The 27,064-nt window shown below is 62.1% G+C and overlaps 1 protein-coding gene across 2 annotated transcripts; it reads left to right on the top strand.

Moving 5' to 3' along the window:
- The first annotated feature begins 6,268 nt into the window (after positions 1-6,268).
- HNF1B (HNF1 homeobox B) lies at positions 6,269-27,050 on the top strand. 2 transcript variants are annotated; one of them, XM_068415702.1, is made up of 9 exons: positions 6,269-6,606; positions 11,561-11,760; positions 13,187-13,373; positions 13,781-14,022; positions 20,646-20,806; positions 23,193-23,325; positions 23,444-23,635; positions 24,344-24,462; positions 27,030-27,050. In XM_068415702.1, the coding sequence occupies exons 1-9, from the start codon at positions 6,269-6,271 to the stop codon at positions 27,048-27,050; spliced, it is 1,593 nt and encodes a 530-aa protein (XP_068271803.1). The 2 variants fall into 2 exon arrangements, with proteins under 2 accessions (XP_068271803.1, XP_068271802.1); XM_068415701.1 differs by having other exon boundaries at positions 13,109-13,373.
- The last annotated feature ends 14 nt before the right edge of the window (positions 27,051-27,064 follow it).

Below are 27,064 nucleotides of genomic sequence, written 5' to 3'. Positions count from 1 at the left end.
TAATTGCTTGAATTTTTAATTCGGGGTTATGATAGGGGAATCAAAGTCACACGGCAGCCGCTGAGGCCGCCCGCGGCTCCGCGCCATTGACTCCTGCAATTTGCTTTTGATTTTTGCCCTCCCGGCTCCCCCCACGGCCTGGCAGGGACCCCGCTGGGTGCCAGGGCCGGACCCTCCAAGGGGGTCACCCAGTGGAGAAATGCGCTTGGGGTGGGGGTCCCACCCGCGGCGGGGCTGGGGTGCCCACGGGGGGCCCTTGCCGCAGGTATGAGGCCATTTGCGACCCTCCGACGGGGTTTGCTTCCCCCCCAAATCCCTCTCCCAGCCATGGGCACACCTGCACCCGCCTGTGCTGCCTATGGGGAGTTGGGGTTTATTTGTCTTCTTCCATTATGGCAGCTCTCGCCCTCGGCCTGGGGAGCTGCCAGCGGTGACCCCCTGCCCGGTGCCACTGTCAGTGCCACCGTCCTTGCACGAAAGGGCAAGTGACGCCCAGACCCATAGCCACGGGGTGACGCACGGGGCAGCAGGGCTGGCCGGGGTTTGAGCTGGGGGCTCACACCCGAAGTTGTCCCCCGGGACAGGAGCCCCGTTAGCAGGGAGCTCCTCCAGCCCCGAGCATCTCCCAGGCCTGGGCACGCTGCCACGCTGCCACGCTGCTTTTGTTTTCCCAGCAAACACCCCCCCTCCTGCGCTCGTTCCAGCTCGCTCCCCTCCTCTTTGGCCTAAAATTAATAAAAAGTATTAATGAGAGGATGTGTGGCTGCTCGGTAAAGCAGGATGGTGTCTGCAAAACATCTGCCCCTGCCCAGGGCTGGGGTCTCGGGCACTGGGAGAAGCCGTGCCAGTGCTGTGCCATGCCGGTGCCACGCGTGGGACAGACCCCACGTGCGTGGGGCAGCTGCTGCCCGGTGAGCTCTGCCCCGTGACCTCGTGTTTGGGGTTTGGGCCGCTGTTGTGGTGTTCTCCGCGCCGCGATCCCCGGGCAGATAGCATTGTTTGCCCTGACACGTAAGCCGGTGACAATCCGCCGGAGCCCTGGCATGGGTCCCCGCGGCGCGCTCCCAGCCTGCCCCGCTTCCGCGGCCTTTTTATAGCCCAGCAGAACTTGTTTTGCTGTGGCAGCGAAGCAGAACGCGAGCGTGGGCTGGGACGGAGCCGGGGGGACACGCGTGGGGCTCGCGGTGGGTGCTGGGTCACGTTCGCACCCCCAAACGCCTCCCACGGTGGGACCCGGCTCCCCCATGGCTCATCAACCTCCTGGGGAGGTGTTGAGGCTCTGAAAATGGGGGCTCCAAGGTTTTGGGTTCCCAGAGAGGGCTGGGAGCATGCCGCTGGGGAGAGGACACGGTGGCCAGGCCACCAGCAAGGAAGGGCACGCTGGCATGGCCATGGGAACGCGCCAAGGTGGTGCTGAGCCCCGCTGCCTGTCCCCATCCAGAGCAAGGGGACAGCCCTGGAGGGGTCCCACCTGCACCCCTGTGCCCCCCGCCCCAAGCAGCAGAGCCTCGGCAGAGGACGGGAGGTGAAGCCGGATTATGAAAGTGTTTCTTTGCTTTGCTTTTGAGAAAGGAGAACTTCAAAGGGGCCATTTATCACCAGACAAAGAGAGTCGCGAGTTATTTGCAAAGTGGAAGGGAGAAGCATTAATTATGGCAGTGACAGACAAACGTCGCTGCCGGGTGTCCTCCTGCCCACCCCTCCCCGGGTGACACCAGCGCTCCCGTCCCTCCTGCCTCACCTCCCCTCCGTCGGGGGCTCGGGGTGCCGGGGCAGACCTGCCCGGCTCTGGGTGATGGATGTCCCCAAGGTGGGGACACCTGCACTGCTGCTGCGGCCAGAGGGACAGCACAGGGGGTTCCCTGTAGTGTCCCCTGTGCCAATGCTCTGCTGAAAGGCTGGGAGCCCAAAGCCCGCTGGGTGCCCAGTGCTGCCACTGGGCGGGACAGGACCACGGCGGGGAGAAGCCCGGTGCCTGGGCAGCCTGGGAGCGGCTCTTTCCCCCCTTTCCCCGGCTGCCCACAGGGCTGGGAGCTGAGGTTGGCCCAGGACTCGCTGTGCTCAGAGCCAGGGGACACATGGGTGGAAGAGCCCCTTCGTCACCCCGGCCTCACTCTGCGGCTCCGTGACCCCCCAGCGGGTTGTGCAGCGTGGCCGGGGCGTCCCCGGGGTGTTGGTGCCAGTGGGGTCTCTGTGCTGGGGGACAGAGAGCTGATGGTCGTGGCTAGTGGCCAGGCTGGGGGACGAGGACAGTAGAAGCTGGGGCACCAGACCCCACCACTGAGCCCCCATCCTGAAAGCTCTGCAGGGGGAGAGCAGCGGCTCTGTCCATCCTCCGGGAGGGGGTAGGCGAGGAGCGAGAGCATTTACATCCCAAACCAAAGCGCCAAGAGACCCAGTTGCCCTCGGAGCGTGAGAGTGGCATCCGTGCCACTGTCCCCGCCACCTCCGCAGCGTTGGAGGGCTGCGAATGTTGGGGTGGCCGGAGCGCCAGGGCTCCCCGTGGCCCCGCCGAGCGAGCCCCGCGCGGGGCGGGCAGCTCTCCCTTTCATGTCTGATCCCTCCCGAAACCACAGCTTCCCTTCGCCCCGCGCGGGGATCAACCGCGGGTCATATTTAATAAAGGTGGGGATGGGAGAAGGCTTCAAAACATTACGTCACCTCGGTGTGGGGGAGGCGGAGGCAGGCAGGGAATGCGAAAATCTCGGCGCAAGTGGGGGCAGAGGAGAAAAAATATCAGCGAGGGGATTTAATGGCCCTGTCTTGGTGGGAACTCTCTTGCCCACTGCCCGCGAGGTCAGAGGCGGTGTGTCTGCGCGCGCTCGGGCGTTAAATGAAACTGTAAGAGAAAAAAAATCCAGAGGCATCTACGAAATGCGTAAGCGCGTCCATGGCAGAAATCCCCTGGCGCGACGTGAGTCACGGCGCTGTGCCCACCGGGGTGGCTCGCGGGAGAAGTCCCCACTGGTCCCCAGGTCCCGCGTGTCCCCAGGGTGAGGGTGGGCGCGAGGCTGCCCCAGTGGGGACATTGGGGTGCCCTGGCAGGGTGTCCCTGCCTGCCCCAAGGCTTCCTCTGCCTGAGACGCAGCCACACGGTGCCAGGACCAAAGTCCCCCGTGCTGTAGCCTGGCCAGACCCCATGGGACTGGCCGTGGTGGCCGCGATGGGCACGGGCGGCTTTGCTGCCTGGATGGAAGCTGCTGCCGATGCCTCCGTGGGTGATGGAGGAGGCCGTGGCTGCAGGCGAGGGGTTGTCTGGCCGGGGCAATCGCGCCAGGATGGTCGTTCCCTTGAGGTGATTGTGCAGGGATGGGCTTCTGGTTGGGTCCCAGGGAGCCCCTCTGTGCTCTGAGCGATGGGGAGCGGGAGGCGAGGCCGCCTCAAGCCACGGGAGCTGGTGGCCAGCACTGGGCACCCGGACCCTCCTGTGACACGCACGGGCTGGCTGCAAACAGGGTGGCTTCGGGGGGCTGGGAGCAGAGCAGAACATGTTCAGCTTAAAAAAAAAAACCCTGTGCAGCCGTCGTGGGTTCCCAGCCGCAGTCACCTCCCGGTGAAAGCTCAGGCTGATGCTCACAGCGGGCTGGTGCCTTCCCCCGGCTGGGAAACTATGTGCTCCCAGCCCCACAGGGCACCCATCGGCCCCCCGAGCTGTAACGACCACGCTCTTCTGCTGAGAGGAGTTAATGAGCTGTGCCGGACAACGATGGGAAAAGGCCGCTTGGAGCGAGGCTCCTGACGGCGCTCGGAGGAGCTGGGCAGGGAGGAAGGGGGAAGAGCAAAGGGGTGAGAGAGATGGACCAGAAAACGATATCCACTTCATTAGCCAGGTGGCTCCGAATGTGTGGAAACAGGACAAGGTCCAGGTCACCCACTGTGACAGAACATTATTATCATGCGGTGCCATGAAGCCTGTGCAAAGACCAAGTCAAAGCTCACCAGCCCACTTGAAAGGGAGAGGAGACCTTCTGGGAGCAAGAGCCAGGCTGTTCCCAGGCTGGCGGCAGGGTGGGGGGGGTGCGCAGGCGGGCACAGCCCGTGCCGGGGGGTCTGGGCACCCAGCCCGGCTCCTGCTCGCCCCTGGCACCCGCAGAGCGTCCCACAAGCCCTGGGCAGGAGCCTGCGAAGGGGACGGCTGCGGGAGGGGAGCCCGGGGGGCACAGAGGATGCAAACCCCTGTCCCAGGAGCAGCGCGTTGTTGCTCAGGGATGGCAGTGGCTCTGCGTGGTCCCCTGGCCCCAAAGGCGGGTGGGTGGTTTGGCGTCTCACCTGGGATCAGGGGAGCTTTGGGGTGATCAGAGACCCGCCGTGGCATGAAGGGTGAGAGCACCCATGGGTGTGAGGGACCTCGCGGGCACCCACCGCTCGCTTACCCTCGCAGGTGGGAAAGCCGGGTACAGCGGGGACACTCGCCCAGCACCCTGGTCCCTGCACCCTATAGATAGTTGGATGGCATCGGGAGAGGACCAACCCGCTGGTCCAGGGCACAGCAGAGCCTAGGACCCCCCCCCTCGCTGCAGGTGCAGCAGAGCAAGGGCTCGCCCGGTGCAGGATGGGTGCGAGGCAGCCGCCTTCGCCTCCCCGGCTCTGCAGCCCGGAGCACGTGGGACCAAAGCTGGGGCAGCTGCTCGGCCGGGCTGGGGGCTCCAGGCTGGGAGCTGGAGTGGGGCTTTGGGGGGTTTTCAGTCATCTCTTCTCTAGGTTGTGCTCAGCCTGTTGCGTGCCCGTGGAAAACCCTGCACGGCCGTTGCATGCTTACCCACACACTCCCAAGCACACAGAGATGTTTCCCACTCCCTTTGGGATGCCCTTGACCCCCAGCCCTCCTGCCCCTGGCTGTGGCTTTGCCCCCCGAAGGGCAGGGGGGGTCTGTGGGCGCTGCCATCCTGGCCCCGGGCTGCTCCTGTGCTGCTCCGTGGAGCAGGAATGGTTTCATCTGACCCCTGCAGCTCCCACCACGCTCGCTCGGGGTCTGCCACGGGTGCTGGTGGCTGGCAAGGTTTTCTGGGGGCTTGTGAGATGGGCAGGCAGTGCAGCTTTGGGTGCTCTGTTGTAAAAGTCCAAATCTAGGCTGGAAACGCTGGGTTTAGAGCTGTCGTCCTCTGCCAGGGCTGGCGCCCAGGTGCCAGCCAGACGCAGCAGGGAACTGGGCTACCAAACCGAAAGTGCTTTGGGAGGCTGGGGGTCATGACCGGGGATTTAGGGCACTGGCCCTGCGTTCCCCGGCAGGGTCCCAGGCCCCTCCACGCTGTGCTCGGGGTGTGGTGGTGTCTCTTGTGTTCACACCTGCTTTGATTTAAATGAACTTGTTGGTTTTTGGGGGAGACTCGGTGCATTTACAGAGTCAGGAAAAGCAGTTTGCAGTCAGATCCCAGAGCCCGGCTTGGATCTTTTCTTCTGCTCACTTCCAACCCCGTTCTGTGCCCTCAGCCCTGACGGCTGCCAAGGTTCAACAGGGGCTTTGTGTCCCCTGAGCACCCCTGTCCCCACAGGGTCCCCTTTGCTAACTTGCTGAGTCCTTCCACGCTGTGTGCAGCTGAACTGTGGGGAGCCTGTGCTGAGCCTGCCCGCAGCAGGGGCCAAGACCCCCACTGGAAACCCCTGGCTTGGGGCTGCTCTCCTGGGGCCTGGACCCTCAGAGCCCGCACCCGCTGGGTGCTGGGGCCGCGGGACCCCGCAGGGAGGGGGATGCTGGGGGGAGAAAACGCCCCTGTGAGCCCCGGGGGGAGCTTTCTCAGCTCGGCCCCCTCTCAGCGCCGGGCACAGCCCCCGAGGGAGCCGGACCCACTGCGGGGTGGCCGGCCGGCCCCGGGGGTGCGGGCAGCGGGGTGCCCGTGGGGCCGTCGGGGCGGTGCGGGGGATGCCCGCGGCGCTGCGGGGGACGGCGCGTCCCCATCCCCGGGTTGCGGCCGGCACCGAGCCCCCCGACGGCAGCCGGGGCTGCGGTGCTGGGGGCCACCGTCCCGTCCCGCCGCTGCCCCCGCCGCTCCTCCGGGGCCTCCCGGCGACCGCGGGCAAAGTCCGTCCCCGCGGAGCCGATAAGGGCCGGGCCGGGGCGGGGGCGCGGGGCCCGGGCGGCGGCCGGAGGAGAGGCCTGGCGGCGCTGATTTGCATAAGGTATATTGCCTAATGGAGGCGGTCATGGCTTGTTAGAGGGCGGCCCGCGGCCCGCAGCAGCCGCCGGCCGGGGCGGAGCGGCAGGCGGCCCGAGGGCGGGCGGGAGGCGCGGGGCGAGCGGCGGGGCGCGCCGCCGGCCCCGGCCCCCACGATGGTGTCCCAGCTGAGCGCCCTGCAACGGGAGCTGCTGGGAGCCCTGCTCAGCTCCGGAGCCACCAAGGAAGGGCTGATCCGCGCCCTGGAGGACATGGTGCCCGCCGCCGGCTTCGGCGTCAAGCTGGAGAGCCTGCCGCTGTCCCCCGGCGGGCCCCCCGACGGCAAGGCCGCCTTCGCGCCGCTGGCCAACGGGCACGGCAAGGGCAAGCTCTCCGGCGACGAGGGCTCGGAGGACGGCGACGACTTCGACACGCCGCAGATCCTCCGCGAGCTGCAGGCGCTCAACACGGAGGAGGCCGTGGAGCAGCGGGCCGAGGTGGACAGGATGATCAGGTACCGGCGGGGACCGCGACGGCACCGGCACAGGGTGCAGCCCGCAGCGCGCCGGGGCGGTCCGCAGCCGCTCGGTCCGACGGCCCCGGCACCAAGCGCCTTGCCCGGGGGCCGTTGCCGGTGCGCCCTGCCCGCCCCTGGTCAGTCCCGGTGCGCCCTGCCCGGTGTGTCCTACCCGGTGGCAGGTCCCGGTGCTCACTGCCCGCCCCGTGGTCAGTCCCGGTGGCGGGTCCCGGCGCTCCCTACCCGGTGTGTCCTGCCCGGTGGCGGGTCCCGGTGCGCTCTGGCCCGCCGGGGCTGTGCCCCGGGGAGCCGGGCGGGCTGGGGGCTCGCTGCGGAGGGGAGCGGGCAGGGAGAGGGGCTGGGGCAGATCCCCCCGCCCCGTCTGGTGCTCCCAGCCTGCCCGTCGCGGCGGGGACGGCGGTGCCGGGACCGCGGAGGCTCGGACCGGCCGCCGGCTCCGTCCCTCCGCCCTCCCTCCGCGCCGGGAGATAAAACATAAACTGCAGCACGTGGAGCCCGGGGTGTTATTAATTTATTTCTATAAATCATCAACAGAAAGATACACAAAGGGCCGCGATTAGGGCGAGCGGAGCGGCGGGTTATTCATTGCCGAGGTTGTAAAGGGGACGGGGAGGGGGGAAGGAGGAAACCCCCGAAGGCGGCGGGCCGGGCTCCTGCCCCTCCCGGGGATGCGGCTCCGGGTGCCGAGCCGGGCCGGTCCCGGCCGTGCGGGGCTGCCGTCGGGGCGCGGTGGAGCAGCCCCGGGCCCGTCAGGGCGCGGACGGCACCGGCTCCCCCCGCACGCCGGGGCAGGAGCAGCCGCCGCTTCTCCCGCAGCCGGGGGCGATCGTGGCTCCCCCGACGGTGCACCTGGGGTCGGCAGAAGCAGGTGGGGAGCCCCGCGAGGCTGTCCCTGGGTGCAGCGGGGACACCGCTGTGTCCCCCCTCCCTAGCAGCGCAGTTTTTATACCTGTTTGGATGCACCAGCGGCACCCGAAGTGCGGCACTGATCCTGCCTGCCGCGCTGGGCCCCTCCGTGCGTGCTGGACCCTCTGCCAGCCCGCAGAGCCCATGGTCAGCCCCGGCTCTTGCCCCCTAACAGCCCCAGTGCCGTGGCAGCGGCGTGCCAGGGCTCGGCAGGGGATGGGGACGCCGCCATGGTAGGTGCGGCGTGCGCAGCGCCCGTCTCCAGGCCTGCCCCGGTACCGGCAGGGCAGACGGTGCCGTTTAGGGACAGGGCTGGGCACCCATGCCGGCCGAGGGGCTCGGCTGGGACACGCTGGGTGCTAAAGAGGCTCCGTGCGAGGGAGCAATCACTGCAGGCCTTTTCCGCTGGGTTCCCACCCCTCCTGCGTAGCGCCATGCCCTGCACCCCTGGGTGCTCCTGCCTGTCCCCAGTGCCCCCCTCTTGCTGGCTGCGTCTGTTCCCGGGGGTGCCCGGGCTGGCAGAGGGGGTGCAGAGGAGGCTCAGCCCCGGGATCCCTGCGCTCCCACAGGTGTTTCTGTGCAAAGTTTGCCTTTGGTGCAAACAAGAGCAGGCACATGTCCCTGAGGAGCCTTTGCAAAGAGCTCGTGTTTGCTCTGAGAGAGGCCTTTGTACTTGGAGAGGGAGCCAGGTAGGGGAGTGGGGAGCCATTTATTGCAGCCACGCACGGGGGCGAAACCCCCTGTGCCCCCGCTCCCTCGGCGTCGGCGTCCTGACCCCAGGATGGGCTCAGTCTCGGGCTCTTCCATGTCCCTCAGGGTGCTCAGCCCTGCAGCACGTTTTGGGACCACAGCGTGGGCACGGGCAGAGCTGCCTGTCGCGGTGCCGTGGTCCTGAGCGGTTCGCCCTGGCCGCTGCCCCTCGGCAAGCGGCGCGTTCCCTTGGGCCCGTTGGTGGCACCCAAAGGGCTTCAGCTGGTGCGGGTGGGAGCGGGGCGAGTGCTGCGCCGAGGGCAGAGGGGTGGCACGCAGAGCCCGGCTCCGGGGCAAGACACTCCCTCCCTGCCCCATCCCACCCGCTGGGGCTCGCCCAGACCCCAGTCGGGCAAATAACCCATCCCAGGAGCACCCCGAGCCTGGGCACCGCGGGAAAGCTGCCCGGAGATGCCCCAAAGCTGCGAGGGGGGCGGCGGGCGCAGCGCGGGTCCCCGTGCCCTGTGTGCACAGGGAGATGCAGATTAGATAGATCATTTCTGCAGGGAGCTGGGTTTATAATCCATCTGTATAAATTCTTGGCATATTTCTCCGAGGATGTGGAGTGTATTTACCTGTTTTCAAGGCTGACAAAGGGGGTGAGAGGGTCCGGGAATCGCTGGGGAGAGGGACGAGCTTTGCCCCCCGCCTGCGTGCGAGGCTGGGGTGGGAAATGCCTCTTTCCAGGTCGGCGTTGGTGGCTGGGCTTCATCGGGGTTAATTTTGTGCAAGAAAAAAACACCTTTCCTTGATTTCGGTGGAGAAGGACCTCAGAGCGAGGGCTATAAACTGGTTTTCCAGTATTACAAAGCACTCCTGGGTTGGGTTGGGTTTTTTTTTTTGGCGTGTAAAGTCCTGGTGAAGATTGGACAATTAATGTATTTTTTTTCGTTTCGGTGACAGAACCAAAAAAAATGGGCTTGTGTTGAACCAAAAGGTTTTTCCTCTCTGGCTTTTTAGGTTAACCAAAAAAAGAAAAAAAAAAAAAAAGGCCAAACAAACACTCAAACGTTTCATTTTGGGTCAAGTCCAAACATTTTGTTTAACATGAAACAAAATGTTTGGGTTTGGTTTCAGGTTGTTTAACCCTTTTGAATACGGTCAAGTTGATTTGTAAAGAAAAATCACTGCTCAGAAATTAAGAGCCAAATAGTTGTTTTGAGAGTGTAAGCGTGAAACATGATGGAAATATCAAGGTGAAGCCTTTCTTAAAATAATAAAATGGAGGGAAACTCAGGGACTTTTTTCCTAATTTTCATGTATTTTTTCGAGTCAAAACGCTGCTAAATTTTATTTAAATTCAGAAATCCCATCTGTAACCCCCGAGTCACTTGTTTGACGCTGTAACACTGTGCTCTGCTGCGCTGGCTCACGATTTAACTCTGGGAAAACAATGCCCTTGGCTTAGTTGGGAACCAAACTGCTATTAGAAATGATAATGAGCTCTGTTCCATTAACTTATTATTAATCAGTAATTAGTCAGATCGGTTAGGTGGCACGAACCGCTCGTGACAAAAGCCCGTGTGAGCCCCTCGGCTCGGGCACGGTGAGGGGCACAGGGCCCCGGCTTTGCCGGGAAGGAGCGTGCGGAGGAGAGCGGCGGTGGAAGGACGTTGTCTTCACGTCCTCCTTGTTGGGTCCCACCTTCTGGGGCAGCACAAAGACCTGAGAGCCCCGAAACCCCCCATGCCACGACCATCCCCACTGGTTCACAGTGCCCGTGCCTGCTGTCGGCACCCCCGGGGCTGCTGAGCCGGCAGTCAGCGTGTCCGTGCGTACGTCCAGCTCCGCGGGTCTGCAGCGCCGTGCGACCGTCGCCGCGTAGAGGACACTGTACGTACGGTGGGGTTCCCTGCCCGCGGGATGGGGCACGGGGACATCACCCCTGACACGGCTCCGCGCTCGCCTGCGCGGGGTCGGACAGAGCCGCCGCCGCCGCCACCGGCCTGGCCCCGCTCGGGGACCTTCGCTTTGGACCCAACCCGCTTTGTTTCCACAGGACAAAAAGTAAGAAATCTACTTGTTGGGGTGTGGTTTTTTTTCTGTCGCAAGTTGAAGGATCCAAAATAAGTGATGGATTGGGCAGGCAGTGGGACGGTTACTCCAAGCGCGGCGTTGGAGTATCGCATTATTTGAGTGCACGACTGTGACCAGGCTCGGGCTCCGCAGCGATTTTTCGGCGTTAAAGCACTTCCTTCTAGCCCAGCGTCCTCCCGTGGCGCGGGGTGAATCCGGGGGGCTGGAACCCAGCGAAGGTGGCCTGTTCCCCTGCCCTCGCACGGGGCTTTCTTTAGGGCTGAGGGACGATTTGTGCCTGTGATTTTGTTTGTTCCCCAGATTGGTGTTGGCTACCCCAAGGACACCCCCATAACGTGGGTTTAGGAAAGAGTCATTTCACACCTGGATCTTGCAGGACCCAAATTCATGTTTTTAAAAATATTAAAGAATTACAATTATCGAGGGGGTTGGTTTTGGTTTTCCATTCGGGGACGTGCCTGGGTTTGTGCACTTGGTTTGACCTTCTGCGTCTCGGCCTCTTGCATATGGCCCGTGTGTGCGCTTTGCTGTTGTGGGAGGGTGGAAATAGGGTCTCTTTTAAATGAATAGTGAGATTTGTAGGCAATTACCCCTGTGGGAATGGAAGGGAGAAGATAAGCAGCAAGCGTGGTGTTCGGTGGCCGTGCGGGGGTCCTGCCAGCCAGCCCAGGGGCACGGGGCACAGTGCGGGTACCGCACGCTGAGAGCGGGGCCAGGAACAGCATCCCCAGCACCTCCGAATTACAGGTTTCTCTTTCTTCAGAGAAATATCCCTGTGGGCTCCCCGTCCCCATTCGTGTGCGTGTGTACCCCGCTGCGTGTGCGTACCTTCGAAGGGGGCAGTTGTAGGGAACATAAACGGAGGGGCTGCAGCTCTCCTTGAAGGACCTGGGGGTGCTTTACCGGCATTAATGAGACCTCGACGTGCCCTGTCAGGGCACCGGGATCCTCTTCACGTCCCCTTCCCTGGGTGAACAGCCTGATGGGCATCCCTGGGGTGGCCGTGGCACCCCCCGAGCCCCCGTCCCGCCAGCCCCTGCCTCCCAGGGGCAGGACGGGGCTGTTTTGGGGGGCTGGGATGGCAGTGGGGGAAGGACACACGCTCGAGGGATCTTGGGTCCGTCTGAAACAGGTTTCAGAATAATAATAATGGGTTTCCATCACGGGAAGAAGCAAATACCGGGCGCTTTTCCCCTGCCAGGAGAGATTAACCCCTCGTTTCCCTCCCCCCCCCCAGCGAGGACCCGTGGCGGGCGGCGAAGATGATCAAGGGGTACATGCAGCAGCACAACATCCCGCAGCGGGAGGTGGTGGACGTCACCGGCCTCAACCAGTCGCACCTCTCCCAGCACCTCAACAAGGGCACCCCCATGAAGACGCAGAAAAGAGCCGCCCTCTACACGTGGTACGTCCGCAAGCAGCGGGAGATCCTCCGGCGTAAGTACCCGCACCAGCGCTGGCTCTTCGGGGCTGCCGGGGGGGAGGGGGGGTCCCTGTGTCCCCGTCCTCCCTACGCCCGCCCGGGGATCGTCCCTGGCTTTGCCCCCGCACCCAGGCTGCCAGCATCTGCCCCAAGATATTTTTTACACATAAAATGAATTTAAGGCACGGGAAAACTGGGTGAGAGCCGCTCTTGTTCACGGGCACGCTGTGAGAATTCCTCCGAGCCCGTCCACACGGCTGAGTTTCTGTGTATTTATATTCGTTAGAGGTGGGAAAGCAATTAATAATTACACACAATGAGATGCCTCTCCCACCTCTGCCTCTTTTCCCTCTCTGTTTCTCAAGACTGCTCATTTTCTGCAACTACTTGCAAAAAAAGTAAAGAGAGAAAAGAGAAAAACTGTCAATGGCTCCTGTCTGTAGCCCAGTCCCGGGCAGCCCGTGCTGTTTAGGGCACAGATGATTTGGACTCGATGATCCCAGAGGTCTCTTCCAACCTGATTGATTCTGTGATTCTGTGATTTTCACCGAGCACAGACTGATGCCTTTGGGCATCTCTCCCACCGACCCTGCCCGGGGTTGGTCCCGTACCCCTCGAAGCAGCCCCGTTTTCGGCCGAGCTGCAGGTTGGGGCACTGACACCCCCTTTAAAAGGGCTCTGCCTCCCTCCTCCTAAAGGATGCCGTCCTCAGCGGATGGGAAGTGCAGAAGAGGGGTTAGCACCAAATACCATTGCTTTGAAAACACACCTTGGGACGTTAGAGCAAACAGAGCCCGCTCCAGCCTTGCCCTGCGTTTCCCCCCTCGTCGCAGGGGGAAAAGGCATTATAAAAAGAGGGAGAATTCCCCTGCAAAACTGAGAATAATAAAACCCTCCCATTAATCTCCCTTTACTGCCGTGGCGACAAGCGCCGGGTCTGAGGCAGGCAGCCGGGGAAGGTCACCTCTGGTGCCTGCCTGCCCGCCCCGGGCACGGGACGCCCCCGGGACGGGAGCTGGAGGGGAGCTCAGGGTGGGCAGAGAGGGGACCCCCTTTTGGGGGGCTTTGCAGTCGTCCTGCCTGGCTCCCGGCTTGCAAGACCCCTCTCGAAACAAGCGCAGAGCCCCAGCCGTGACCGTGCGTGCGCTGAGCGTGCCTCCCCGTCACACGCCGTCCCAGAGGGATGGGGAACACGCAGGGCTGGCCCCTTCCCTGGGGGGGTGGCAGGGAGCCCCCCGGCTTGCTCCAAAGCGTGCCGGGGCCGTGGGCTTGTGGGGGGACACGGGGGGGCCACCTGTGCGCGGGCCAGTGACTCCGAGCAGCGGCTACAGGCCAGCTCACGTCTGCTCCTTTCTCTTTCAGAGTTCAACCAGGCAGTCCAGGGTTGTGGAAATATGACAGACAAAAGCAGTCAGGATCAGCTGCTGTTTCTCTTTCCAGAGTTCAATCAGCAGAACCAAGGGGCTGCCCAGCTCGACGACGCCTGCTCCGAAACCCCCAGCAAGAAGATGCGTCGCAATCGGTTCAAGTGGGGGCCGGCCTCCCAGCAAATCTTGTACCAAGCCTACGACCGCCAAAAGAACCCCAGCAAGGAGGAGCGCGAGGCGCTGGTGGAGGAATGCAACAGGTAAGGGCTGCCCCGCGCCGCCCGCCGCCTCCTCGCCCACCCCGCAGACTTTTTTCCGTGGTGCCAGGCTCCCGGCTTGCAGTCCTGGCCACCGGCTCGTGGCACGGCTTTGCTGAGCTGCGTGGCTTCTTTTTGCCTTGTTTGGCCCATCTGGGCAGCAGCTGGGGCCAAGCAAGCTCCGTGCCATGGCAGGGATGCCATGGGGATGCCATAGGGATGCTGCAGGGATGCCACAGGGATGCTGCAGCGTTACAGCAACATCAGAGGGAGGAGGGATGGCTTTTATGGCATGGACGTTGTTGGAAAGAGCAGGCAGGCTTGTAGGAAGGGCTTAAACGCCCCCAAATTCGCGTGTCCCCCCCCCCCCAGCAGCACCCTTGTTCCAACGTGTCCCCTTGCACACGCAGGGCCGAGTGTCTGCAGCGCGGGGTGAGCCCCTCCAAGGCGCACGGGCTCGGCTCCAACCTGGTGACGGAGGTCCGCGTCTACAACTGGTTTGCCAACCGGCGGAAGGAGGAGGCTTTCCGCCAGAAGCTGGCCATGGATGCCTACAGCTCGGGCCAGCCCCCGCACAGCATGAACCTGCTGCTGTCCCACGGCTCCCCCCACCACAACCAGCCCAGCGCCTCGCCTCCCACCAAGATGCCAGGTGAGCCCTCGCCGAGGGTGCTTGGGTGGTGGCAATTGCGGTGCTGGCTCCTGTTTCTGCTGGGGAAACGGGTGCTGAGCCCTCGGGGCCATGCAGGGGTAGGCTCGAGGGGAAGATGGTCACCGTGATCCCTGCTGCAGCTTCAGGTGGTGCGAGGAGGAGCAAGCGCCGTCGCCGTGGTGTTATGGCTGGGCGAGCCACGTGGCAGGGGCTGGATTTCCATCCTGCCGAGGATAAATTGGCGTTTGCTTGGATGGTTTAATTCACCAGAGTCCCTGCGTGAGCAGGGCTGGCCAGGGGAAGGCTGTGCCCGCAGGCAGGCTGCTCTGCGCCTGACCTGTCAGTGCTGGGGCCTTGGGAGGCAGCCCACTGGTGAGCACTGGTTTTGGGGTCTGCGGGTGCACAGGCGATGCTGCAGAGCCCGTAGGAAGATGTGGTAGCGTGTCCTGGGCTCGCTGCAGGGCTGGGGCTGGCCCGGGCTGGGTGCGTGGTGCTGCGCCGGAGCAGGAGGAGGTGGGTGAGGAAAGCTGCTCGGGGGGTGCAGGGCTCACCCCAACCTCCACCTCGTCACACCGTGGTTGTGCGCAGTGAGGAGCCGGCTGGGGAGAGCAGCCCCTGCTGAAAACTCCTGGGGGATTTGAGCAGGAGATAACGCCACCGGGGAGGGGGCTGCGGGCTAATCAGGGCGGGCGTGGGGCGAGAGGCATTGTTGGGAGAACAATCCCCATTGTCCAGCCCCTGCAGGCAGGAGCTCAGCGATGGGGGGTCAGCGCGGGGGGCTGCGCCCCAACTGCCCCATGTCCCCCCTTGGCCACGGCACCGGCGCAGCCCGGACGGGGAGGCTGAAACCAGCCGCCTCTTGGAAATGACCCTGCCCGGCTTGTTCCACACACCCAGCTCGTTACAAAGGCAAATTAAAGGAAACCCGTGTGGCAGAGAGTCCCTGCGGGAAGGGCACGGTGCCTGGGGAGAGGAGGCTGAGAGCTGGGGACGCTGCCGGCCCATGGCCAGACCCCGGTCCTTGGGTGCCAGCAGCGAGGGCAGCCCCCAGAGTGGTACCCAGGAGATGCAGCACCCCGGGGGGATGCGCAGCGTCCGACCCAGCTCCCACCCGTGGCAGGGACGGGACGGGCAGCATCCCACCCAGCTCCCAGGCACCGCTCACCCCGCAGGGCCGGCCCGCGGTGACCAAAACGTGACCCTGCCCCAGGAATGTCCCGCACAATGGCGGGGACGGGGAGGACGTTTGCCCTCCTGTCACCGGCTGATTGCTTACAAGGTGCCCTACAAGCACATTGTCAGCAGAATCAGCTGTTTTCAGTGTCCGCCGGCGGGCTTTACAATACCCCACCAGCATGCAGCCCCGCGTTGTCATGGCGTTGTCCCCCCCGTGCATGCTTAATTGACAATTAAGCCGGGGCTTTGAACGAACCCCGCTGCCTTTGATGTGCCCCCGTCCTGCCAGCGCGCATGCCGGCACCCCGAGAGAGCCTTTGTTTGCTTCTATTAGGGGATGGCAATTACTGTAACCGTGGGCATTTATCTCGGGGCTGGAGGGCCGTTAAGCCCCAACCTTTATGTTCCCATCGGAGCGGTGGCCAGCAGGAGCTGGCCGCGGCTATAGGGCCGATGACAGCCCATTTGGAGGGGCTTTTGAGCAGGGCAGGAGTGATGGCCGTGGCGGCGGCGAAGGGCCCCTCCGGAGGGGTCAGGAGGGCTCAGCCACGGGAATTTTTTGGTGGCCGGCGCTTGCGTCCATCAGCCTTGCTGAGGAGGAGGAGATGGGCACGGCGAGGGCCACCGTGGGGTTTTAGGGCTGGTCTGGAGGGCAACGAGCAGGGATGGAGCTCGGCCACGACCGCCCCGGGGTCACTTGGACCCAGCTGGCTCCAGCAGGCGTGCAGCTCCCGAAACATCGCTGGGTCCATCGTTGCTTAAACCTCCTCCAAGAGCCATCTGGGGACGCGCTGCCTCGGCGGGGCGCGGGGCTGGCCCCGGGGCTGGCCTTGCTGGGATTTGAACTGCCCTTGCACCGCGTGCGGCCGGAGCGCTCAATGCCTTAACAGCTTAATGACGGCGCCGGGACGCTGCCCGCGTCCTGCCCCTGCACGGCCCTGTCCCCCCGTGACGTCCCCCGGCAGGAATCCATGGGGCTGGCGGCGTGGGGCAGCTGCAGGTCGCTCCCGTGCCCACAGACAAAGGGGGATCACCAGCTCCTCAGGACGTCAGCGGGGTCTTGCGAAAGGGCGTGATGATGGCCGGGCAGGGATAAGAGCTGTAAAAGTCAAACATCCTCCCGGCCTCTTCTTGGGGACCCATCTGCCAGGCCTCAAGCTGGAGTTTTTTAACTATTTGGAGGTAAATACTTAAAGCCCATCTATCTCGGAGGCTTCTCGCAGACTCTGGACTTTTCCCTTCCTACGGGGCATTATCAGCGATCTTGGTTCCCTGTTTGATTTGAAGGTCACCGGGGCTTTATCTCGGTGCCATGCCGTAGACTCTGGCTTATGCCATTTTTATCTTCAAGAGCCCCGAAGACAATCGGCGCATTGATGAGATTAGGTGACGCACCGCCCCGCTCACCTCCCGCCCTGCATACAAAGGGCCGGCCGGCGCCCGGCGGACCCCACAAAGCCCCGGCCCCACGGCTGGGGGTCACAGCATTGCCTCCAGCCCGTCCCGGGGGGTCCTGCACCGAAAGGTGGTCGTGGTGTCCATCCATCCATCCATCCATCCATCCATCCATCCATCCCTGCTCTGCAAATATCAGAGCAATCATATACATATATGTGTGTATAATATATATATGAATGTACATTACTTATATATATTTTTAGATATCTCTATGGATGGAGACAGCAAACCTAAAAATAACTCAGTACCACCCCTGAGCTTCTTCCTAAGACACTCAAATTGCCCTTTGGGTTTAACTTTTTCTTAAAGAAGAACCCATCAATAAACCCTTGGTCCGGCGGTACTTCGGTTTGTATCCGGATCCTCCGCGTTGCTCCTCGGGGTATGTGCTGGTTCTGGTGGCCAACCTGGTGCCAGGGGTTGTAATATTTTACTGTTGGGCGCACTGTGGGGCTCTGTGGGTACGGTGCGCTGTTAGGAGCTTTTCCTGGGTTTATGGGGGGTAATTAGGACTTTATGACAGCAGCGAAATGGGAGAGTCCAGTCCCCATAAACAGGTTTATAATGGATATAAACTATGCACCTCTGTAACTTAGCAAGATTAACACTTTAGGGACAATTTGAGTGGCAGCCCAAAAATCAGAGCTGCCCTCTGCGCTGCCTGGACCCGCGTTTGGGTGGGTGAAAAGCTCCTGGCACCGACTCGCCCGCTTCCGTGGTGTCAATGGGTGCAGCATCGCTGAGTCCAGCGTGACCCCAAAAACCACACCGGGGCTTTGGCTTCCTCGCCCCGCTGCCGGGCTCCCCGGTCCATGCTGGTGGCTGTGTCCCCGCAGAGCCAAGGCTGAGCCCCTGGTGCTGGCGAGCGTTTTGGGGTTGGGCATCGCTGGGGATTTGCAGGGTGTCTGTGAAGCTCCAGGCAAAGGTGCAGCGTGGTGCCGGGGCGGGCGGCGGGTGCTGGGGGGTGCTGGTGGTGGCGGGGGCTCCCGCAGCACGGGAAATACATCGAGAAGTGCAGTGGGTTTGTAAAAAGTACAATTTAATCGTATCAATGTGACTTAAAGCGGAGGAGACCCAAGCTGCTTCGTTGCTTTTGCTTACCAAAGACACGGGGCTGAAATCGAGGGATTTCAAGGCAGAAGCTGGGAGGGATTTTTTTCTGGTCTCTTTTCACCCACCGCAGCAAACCCCAGCGTGTGCCTAGAAAATGGCTTAAGCCTGCAACGAAACCAGCAAAGTTATCAATCGCTGCCCTAAACCCCCCGATTTAGCTGGGCTGTTCCCGGGGGGCCGTGGGGTCTGGGGGCTGTCACACCGCCCGTCCCCATCGCCGAAACACAGGGTTAAGGCTACGGGAGCTGGACCCCGCAGCTTGTCTGGGAACATGGGAGAGCAGTAAAACATTTCACGGGCAGAGCAGCTCGGGGGCCGCACAATAGCCGGGTCCCATAAACAGACTTTTATATTATGGCTGTAGCTCCAGTAATAAAAAAAAAAAGCCTTAAAGAGGGCAGGCTTCACGGCCAGGGCCGTTCCCGGCGATCCCCATCCAGGCTGCGCTCTGGGGCGGCTGCGGGGAGAGGCTGAGGAGGAATAAATCTCTGCATGGGGGCTGCTCCCAGGAGAGCGCGGGGAGCTCGGAGGGAAGGTGCCTGCTGTCATCAGGGAGCTCTGTTTGTTACAGCAGTGCCAACAGCAATAGTGCTGTGTGCTAGTGTCCCATATTAATTATCTAATCTGCCCAAATCCAGCCCAGCTCTGAGGACGTGTCAATAACAATAATGCCCGTCCCGTTCTAGGGATGGGGTAAACCCAAGCTGGGATGGTTGGTGGCTTCCTAAAGGTCTGCAAGGTCGCCGTGGCTGAGGAGCTTTTACCCTGCCCAGCAGCGGTTTCTGGGCAGACCCAGGTGCCCGTGGGCTTTGGGGACGCAGGAGCCCCCCCCAGCGCAGCCCCTGCCTCTGTGGGAGCGGGGTCCTTGGGGGTGGACGGTGGCACCACTGCCACCAGCCCCGGAGCCTGACCTTGTGCTCCTCGGGAGAGTTAATCTTCATGAAGACTCGGAGTCTTCAGCAGTTTTATCTAGAGACCCAAAATCTCGGTCACCAGACTATCTGAGAATCTCAGCGTTGGTTATTGTTTCTCAGACAATAAAAGTCTTGTCCTTGGGACTGCAGGGAAAAGCCTGAAAAGCAGCTTCTAGCATCTCATATGTTTTTAAGGACAACTGCATAACTCCGTGTGTCTTGGCTCAGGAGTTACAAGAATCCTTGGTTGGGTATAGCATGATTTTGGGGATTAAAATGTGTTTTTTTTCTTACTGAAAGCTTCCCCAAACCCACTGAAGATTGAGCAGAAACTCCGATTTTCCTTCCAACAGGAGCCGCCTGTGCTCCTCGTCTATCTGTAAGATCACGATCAGAAGAAAGGGCTTTATTTTATCTCCCCTCCCATTGTTTAACCAGCGCTGCAGGATCCCAGCCCGGCAGCGGCTGAAGCACACTCTGCACGAGGCCGGGACCGCGGGCAGGAATGCGTGTGACAGTGCCCCGGTTGGGTAATGTTTACCCTGCTCACGGCAGGGACGGCCACTCGGACCCGCAAATATCCACCTGCCAGAGGACATTCTTTTATTATCAGGGATAAAAGGGGTTTGCTGGGAAATGATCAGGAACCAGACATCTCGGGGAGATTCCTATCTGTGGGACGTGTTTAACCAGCTGATGGGGAAAAATTCGGAGGCGATTAAAGGGTGACTTTGCTGTGGGTTTGGCGGAGGGCAGGGGGAGCCCTCTGCGCCTTGGCAGGTGCTTTTGGAGCTCGTGGAAAGCTCCTGGACTCCAGTTATCATTTCTTTCCCTTCCCTTGATTCAGAGGTTTTTAGGGTAGCCCTCAGAGCATCCTCCGCTGAGCCAGCCTGCATCACCCCTTCCCCTCGGGCACCTGGGAGAAGGAGCCTGAAAGGAGGAAGATCCTTTCTTGGGTGGGTTTTGTAGCTGGGGGTGTCCGTGCTGTGCCGTGGTTTGCTTTCCCAGGAGAGCTGAGGGCTGGCTCGCCGGCCACCGCTTCGATCCGGGGCAGTTCAGTGAACCCAGTGCCGGACTCCGCGTAATAAATGGCTTTTCGCCGTAGTCGTCGAGGCAGCCTCGTAAAAGACGCTTTTGTTTCCCGTGGGTTTTCCTCGGTTAATTATTTGTGATCTGTAGATGCCTTTCCATGACACATGGCTGATCATATGGTTATCAGTGCAGGGAGTTTTAGCCAAATTAAATATATTTATACAGAAGAGCCGTGCTCGAGCCAGATTTCCCTCCTCGCAGTGGTGGGCTGTGGTCTGATTTGGAGGTTTGCATGTGTCTGGTCCCTCCGTCTCCCTGCAAGGATCTGTTAATCATACACTTGGCGAGAGGGAAAGCGGATGCAGAGAGCCTGAGAAAAAAGTGAGAGGCAGCACTGGGATGGCCGGGGGCTGCAAGGAGCCGCGCGGAGGGAAGAGCTGGAGGATGCAGAGTTGCTCCCCGCGGCTCAGGGCCCCTGGACCGATGTCTGACAGCTGTGGGGACACTGCAGAAATCTGCATAACGGATGCAAATTGTACCAATTAAAGCACAAGGGGTGCAGATGGGTGCCCAGGCTGGTGGCCCGGGGCCGGGCTCCCTTTCTGCCCTGCAGCGTCGGGGCCCACGGGTAGTGTCGGGGCTGCAGCCCCACCAGGCACTCAGCATCCCTCACCACAATTCCTCGTTGTAATTTCAGAAGATGGGGCTGGGAAGAAGCTGGGAGACGGCCCTGGAGGAAGGGGCACATCGGTGCTGTCGCTCCCATTTGTCGTTCAAGGGTGTCACTTAAGAGCTTGTATATCTCTTTGCATCCCCGTGCTGCGCGCGCTGGGGAGGGGTGGGGGGGTCTCCCCTTTGCAGGGCCACTTTCGGGAGGGGGTTGGCACCCTCAGCGGGGTGGGCGATGCCAACGCCTGCGGTGTTTTGCAGGGGTCCGGTACAGCCAGGCGAGCGGCGAGGCGGCGTCCTCGGGGGCCATCAGCCACCACGGTGGCGGTGCCATGGTCACCACCAGCCAGGCCGTCCTGCAGCAGGTCTCCCCGGCTGGCTTGGACCCGGGCCACGGTTTGCTCTCTCCGGACGGTAAAATGGTGAGTACACCTGGCCCGTTGCGGCGGCGGCGCTGATAAGATAAGAGGGCCCGGCGGGCAAAGCAAACACGCTTTCCCCGGGTTTCACACGCGGCCCGCGCCGAACAATGGCGCATTGTGGGGCCGGGGTGCACGGCCAGCCCCGCCGCCCGGCCTCGCGCTCCCCGTTTCCCCAGCGCGGCCTGTAAACGCGACAGAGCCCGGCTCTGGTTTGTATCGATTGCCTTGCAGGGTGGATCGCTGTTTGTTTTCTCCTGCCAGTGCCATGGGTGTCGATAAAATGCTCGTTCATTATTTTTCCCCTCAGCCCTCCCAAGTTTGGAGTTCTGCTGGGGATGTGCTCTCCTTGCAAGCAGGGACCTCGGTGTCCCCAGGGCGGCCAACCCGCTAGTGCCAGCCCCGGAGCTCCTGCCTCTCCCCGTCCCCTTCCCCGTGCAGTCGGGCTCTGTGGAGCGAGGAGGGGGCACGGGGGGACAGGGCAGGATGGGACAGGAGAGCACGGCCCTTCCCGGAGCGGGCTGTGGGGGTTTGCGTGCGGCCGCTGCCCTTCCGGGAGGACGTTTTATTTTTTTCTGCTGAAAGCGAAAGTCAAACATGGCACTGGGTGGCAGGGCCAAGCCCGCTCTTCCCCGGTTTTCACTTCCATTTTCGAGGGTTGGCCCTCCGGGGCCGTGGTGTCGGTCTCCTCGCGGAGCTGGGTGGCTGCGGAGGGGCTCGGCGTCCCCCCGCTCAGCTCTGGCACTGGTTAATTGTGCCTTTCCCTCTGCCGCGCTCAGGCTCACGAGGGTCTCCGTGCAGCCCCCCGGGCTCGGATGCTGACCCACCAAGCAGGGGGGATACAAAACCCCAGCCCTCCCAACACGCTCCCTCCACCCCGAACGCGCCCGTATCTGCCCAGGGGTGTGTTGAGCCTTATAACCCTGAGCCTTAAAGTCATAAAATGAGTCAGGGATAAAGGCAGCAGCAGGCACCGAGTGCCGGGGCGGGGGTCCCCAAGGACAAAGCAACGCAGAGCTGGGTAGGAAATGCAGCGGGTTAAAGTGGGAGAAGCAGGAGTGCAGGAGGCAGAGGCGTGGGGCAGCAGAGGTGTGGGGCAGCAGAGCCCTGCTGCGTTATCCCCACAGCGCCGGCCGGGACCGCTCGGGCCCGCGGCAGCGCGCCGCTCTGCCAGCTTATCTCTGATCTTTAAGCAGGGCTAGCTAGTGCTTGCTAGTGATTTAATGAAAATATGCTGTAGGCTGTGGTTTCTAGTAAGTAAACATGTGCCTTTAATACCCCGCATGGAACCAAAAGCTGCCAGGGAAGTTGCTGCATCTGAAGGCCATTGATTTTTTTTCAGGAAGGAGCGTTACTGAGGCTGCAGAAAGCTTTGGTACTTCACGCTTTCACGCTCCGGTATTGTCCCTTAGCCGTGGTAGTGCCAGAGGGTCAAGGGTCCAGTGTCTTGGAGGGTCTTTTCTAGTCATACAGTCTCCAGAGGATTTCTTTTGGGTGCAGTGATTTGGGTCTGTGAAATGAGCCCGGGCTGCAGGCGAGTGGCGTGTTCTTGCCGTGAGCTGTTTGACTTGTGCAGCCGAGTGTGGTGCGACCTGGCCTTGAGGAAACTTGGAAAGTGGAAAATACCGGATCAGGAAACATGAGTCACTGCTGGGCCTTGGAATTTATTGATGGATTTGTTTCGATTGCACATGTGCAAAATAAACACGGCGCTCGGGCTGGTGTCTAGAGGTGTCACACAAAGAGCTGAAGGGATGGCTCTGAATGGGGATGGAGGCTGCTCAGTGACAGAGGTCTCGTTAGAGGGATGAGGAGAATGTGCAGCAATTAAAGAAATGAGGCACTTAGCCCCCTGTTTGTCCTGGGGACCAGCTCCAGCCCCCTCGGCACACCCTGAGTGCCTTTGCGTGTCTGACCCCTGAATGCTGACCCGAAATCCCGGGAGCTGGCTCTGGCCGAGCCCACCCCATCTCACCAGTATCCTGCCTGTCTGCAGAAGCAATGACTGGGATCATCACGGGGAGGCCATTTTTAGCTGCTTTCTGTCTTTTTTTTTTTTACTTCCCAAGTTTTTATTTCCCACTTTCCTCTACAACCGTGATGGTGAGAAGTTAATAAGGCTCGGGATGTGCCGTGTCCTGGTGCCGTGCTCGGCAGAGGGGGGGGTCCAGGCGTCCCAGCTGGGTGCACGGCCCCAGGGGGGTGGGAGCTGTGTGTGCTGAACTGGCGGTGCCCCAGCGAGGCTGCAGCCTGCTCATGTCTTGGGGGGGCTTTGCTGATTCCCCCCACAACATCCCCACTGACGCGGGCGGGTGGCAGGGGAGGGGGTCGGGAGCAGCCCCCGCGGCCGTGTCTCTGACGGTGTCTGTCCTGCCTCGCTCCTCGGCAGATCTCCGTGTCGGGGGGCGGGCTGCCCCCCGTGAGCACCCTGACCAACATCCACAGCCTGTCCCACCACAACCCGCAGCAGTCCCAGAACCTCATCATGACGCCGCTCTCGGGAGTCATGGCCATCGCACAGAGTAAGCGCGCGCCCCAGCTCCCTGCTGCGCCCCGCGTGGACCCCCACCCTGTGATGGGGAGGGGGACACCCCTCACGCCGGCACTGACGTCCCTGTCCTGCTCTCTCCCTCCTCCCAGGTCTGAACACCTCGCAGGCGCAGAGCGTGCCCGTTATCAACAGCGTTGCCGGCAGCTTGGCAGCTCTACAGCCCGTCCAGTTCTCCCAGCAGCTCCACAGTCCGCACCAGCAGCCGCTGATGCAGCAGTCGCCCAGCCATATGACGCAGCAGCCTTTTATGGCCACCGTGACTCAGCTGCAGAACTCACACAGTAAGGGGACGGGCGGTCCCTGCCAAGGGAAGGGCCCAGACAATGAGTCCAGATGGACAATAACCTTGTGCTCTCTCCCTGCTGCCCCTCTCCCGTGGGTACCAGCCGGCGCGGGGCTGCGAGTGGGATGCACGGCGGTGCGGGGTGGCCACATCCCACCCCATCCTCTCCTTCTCCCATGCCACCCACCGTGCTGCACCTTCTGTACCGCTCTGCTGCTGCCCCACAGGCGGGATGCAGCCCCTCACCAGCGTTTTGTACAAACTTTATTTTTCCTCCCATGTTCTTATTGCTAAAACACGTGCTCTGCTGGTGGCGGGGCCTATTGCGCTCCCCGCAAAGCAAACGCTTCCCTGCTGTGCCCTGATGGGATCTGGCTTTGCCCCTCGGGCTCATCCATCATCCCAGCCCCATCCCTGCTCCAGCACCCGGCTCTGCAGACCCGCCGGTGTCTGGTCCAGCCGCAGCCCTTCAGTCCCCACAGATCTCCCTGGGCGAGCTGAGCAGGTGGCTCAGAGGCAGGCAGTGGTTTCTTTCTGTGGCTCGTTTTATCTCAGTCATGTTTTATCTCAGTCGTGTCTCTGTGATGCTCGTTCCCACCCAGCACCCCTGCGACCTGCCGTAACGCGGCACTGGGCTGCTCTGCCCTGGCGTGAGGGCTGCGGGTGGCTTTTCCGTGACGGCTCCTTGTCTCCCTCCTCTCCGCAGTGTACGCACACAAACAGGAGCCTCCCCAGTATTCCCACACCTCCCGCTTCCCCTCGGCGATGGTGGTGACGGATACCAGCAGCATCAGCACGTTGACCAATATGTCTTCCAGTAAGCAGGTAATGGCCAGGTGGAGGTGGCCGAGGGTGCGCAGGGGTGGGCGTGTGGAGGTGGAGCGGGGCTGTTCCTGCCCTGGAGATGGGGCTGGAGGAGGGTGTAGCAGAGACCCTGTCCCACTGCCTGTGCTGCACACACGTGGGCAGCTGAGGATGAGCCTCAGGGCACCGAGAACTCCATCCCAGCCCCTTCACGGGCACCCAAAAACCTGCTTGCAGATGGTGAGCATGACGGGGCTTTGGGTGATGGTCTGGGTGTGCTGGATGAGGACTTGTCTAACCCCTGGTGGTACCAGCCAGGGGAGGTTTAGGTTGGATATCAGGAAAGATTTCTTCACCAAAAGGGTTGTCAAGCACTGGAACAGGCTGCCCAGGGCAGTGGTGGAGTCCCCATCCCTGGAGGGATTTAAAAGCCGTGTAGATGTGGTGCTGAGGGCCATGGGTTAGTGGTGGGCTTGGCAGTGGTAGGTTAACAGTTGGACTCGATGATCTTAAAGGTCCTTTCCAACCAAAACGATTCTGTGATTCTATGCTCATCGCTGGGACAACTTCATCAGAGCAGGAGCATCCTGCTGGGGTTGAGCAGGTCAGGACCAAGCAGGCTCTGCTGCCTTTGTGTCCAGGGTGAACCAGCCCTGGTCGGAGTCGAGCGGAGGAGCCGGGCTCTGATGCGCCCCGACTTCCCGCAGCCCGTAAACCTTTATCCTCCGCCCGGTGCCGGCGCAGGTGTGAGGCAGGACTTACCCTGGGTCACATCGGGTGTGCGAGGCCTTACTCAGACAATAGTCCCTTTCTAACAGCCAGCTCTGGGGACTGTGGGAAATATGTGGCCCTTATTGATTGCTGGATAAATACGAGGGAGCCTTGAACTTGCATTCAGATAAACTTTCTTACTGAGGTTTGACAGGGGAGAGGGAAAAAATGTCTGCAATGACCACAGAGTAAATACGGTGTGGGATAGCTGTGAGACCCCACCATGGACACCCGGCGGGGGCAAAGGAAGGGGCTGGGGCTGCAAAGGGGCTGCCTGGGGGTTTTGGGGTGCCCGGCAAGGGGGGATGAACGCCACCGCCCCCGGCTCGGGTCAGGCTCCCGCGCTTCATAGCGCTGGGGGTGAGCGTTGACCTGCGCCCACCGTCCCGGCCCGGAGGCGGTCAGGCACGGCCGTGCTCCCCGGCAGCACCATTTCCTCTGCGCGGCTTTATCAGCCCATCTGGTGTGCGCTCAGCCCGAACTGCCCCTGATTAATCGTGCTCCCCCGCCACGGGCTGCCTTTGATGCCGGGCTGGCCGAAGGGAGCCCCGGGCACAGAGGAAATGTCCCTGGCAGGGAGATAGCGCCCGGCCATCCCCGCTGCCCCGCCGGCCGCTGCGGGCAGCCTACCTTGACGCGGTGCTGCCCGGGGTGCTGGGGCATCACTCGGTTTTTCTCCCTCCATCACGCTTTTGCACTTTAATTAAAGCAGGAGGAGGCCTCATGGCTCAGGAGGGGGGAGATGGGGCCAGGGTCCCTCGCGGCTGCTGCGGGTACAACCACCCCGTTAGCCCCCCGTACGTGACAAACAAGCACGGGCTGGTCCTGCGAGCGCCGAGGGCAGGACCTGGCCCCTCTTCCCCCGCACAGGTTGCCCCTTTCGTTAGCCAGGAGCAAATGAGGTGCTACAGAAGCGGCATGGGGGGGCCCACAAATGCTGCTCAGCCCCCAAACAGCTCAAATGCCCAAATATTTTTGCCCAGCCCACGTGAACCCCCAAGCCTGAGGGGCCGCACTGCCGCTCCCGAGCAGCCCCGGGGACGGAGGCTGGAGGGACGTCCCCGGTCCCCCCCAGCTGTCCCCTCGCAGCCCGATGCTGCGGATCGCTTATCAGATGTTGTTGTTTAGACCTGGAAGGGGCAAATACCTCCCGGTTCCTCTGACAACGCTTGAGGCCGAGCCACCATTTTTATTACATTAGCAAACACCTGATAGCCACGGCCTGTCCCTAATGACATGTCACGGGAGGCTCCTGGCGTCTCCTTATCTCCACGTTACGATGTTTGCCATGCGCTCCAGCCCACAAGGTCACCCACAGCTCCCGGCCCCCCTCCCCACCGGTGACTGGGGGACCCCTGGTGGGGGACCCACCCCGAGGGATGGAGAAGGGGCCGCTGCGGTGGCACTGATGCGGCGGCTGCTCAGCTCCTTCATGGGGGGACAGCGATGAGCGTGGTCCCCGGCCCTGCTCCCACCTGAGCACAAGCTCCTCACGCCTGGCTGCTCTTGGCAGCGCTGTGGAGCTGCGTGGCACAATCTCTGCAACAGCCTGGGCACAAACAGGCTCTTTTTTAATTATTACTATTTTTGGGAGGGGGTGGCAATATCTGGCTCAGAAAGTGTTTTCCCACTGCCTCCCCCTCAGGGGTGCTGGGGAGGACTCGGGGCCAAGCAGGGCTTGTGCGGCCCCGCCAAGGTCCCAGGGTGGCGCGGGAGGTGATGCCCCCAAATGCTTTGCAGCGCCCGCCCCGAGAGCCCCCGCGGCGCCGCCTTCACCGCCTGCCTGCCCCTCACTGTGCTGCTCTCTCCCTCCCCAGTGTCCCCTGCAAGCCTGGTGATGCTCCACACCTCA

The sequence above is a fragment of the Nyctibius grandis genome, chromosome 18 (genome assembly GCF_013368605.1).
Source record: "Nyctibius grandis isolate bNycGra1 chromosome 18, bNycGra1.pri, whole genome shotgun sequence".
Taxonomy (NCBI): Eukaryota; Metazoa; Chordata; class Aves; order Nyctibiiformes; family Nyctibiidae; genus Nyctibius; species Nyctibius grandis.
This window is presented reverse-complemented; position numbering and strand designations above follow the sequence as displayed.

What these genes read in the sequence shown, in the direction of transcription:
- HNF1B (XM_068415701.1), top strand. Translation starts at nt 6,269, where the DNA reads ATGGTGTCCCAGCTGAGCGCCCTGCAACGGGAGCTGCTGGGAGCCCTG. An exon ending in GCCTCCCACCAAGATGCCAG is followed by an intron (nt 14,023 to 20,645) that starts GTGAGCCCTCGC and finishes GGTGTTTTGCAG; the next exon opens with GGGTCCGGTACAGCCAGGCG. An exon ending in TCAGCTGCAGAACTCACACA is followed by an intron (nt 23,636 to 24,343) that starts GTAAGGGGACGG and finishes TCCTCTCCGCAG; the next exon opens with TGTACGCACACAAACAGGAG.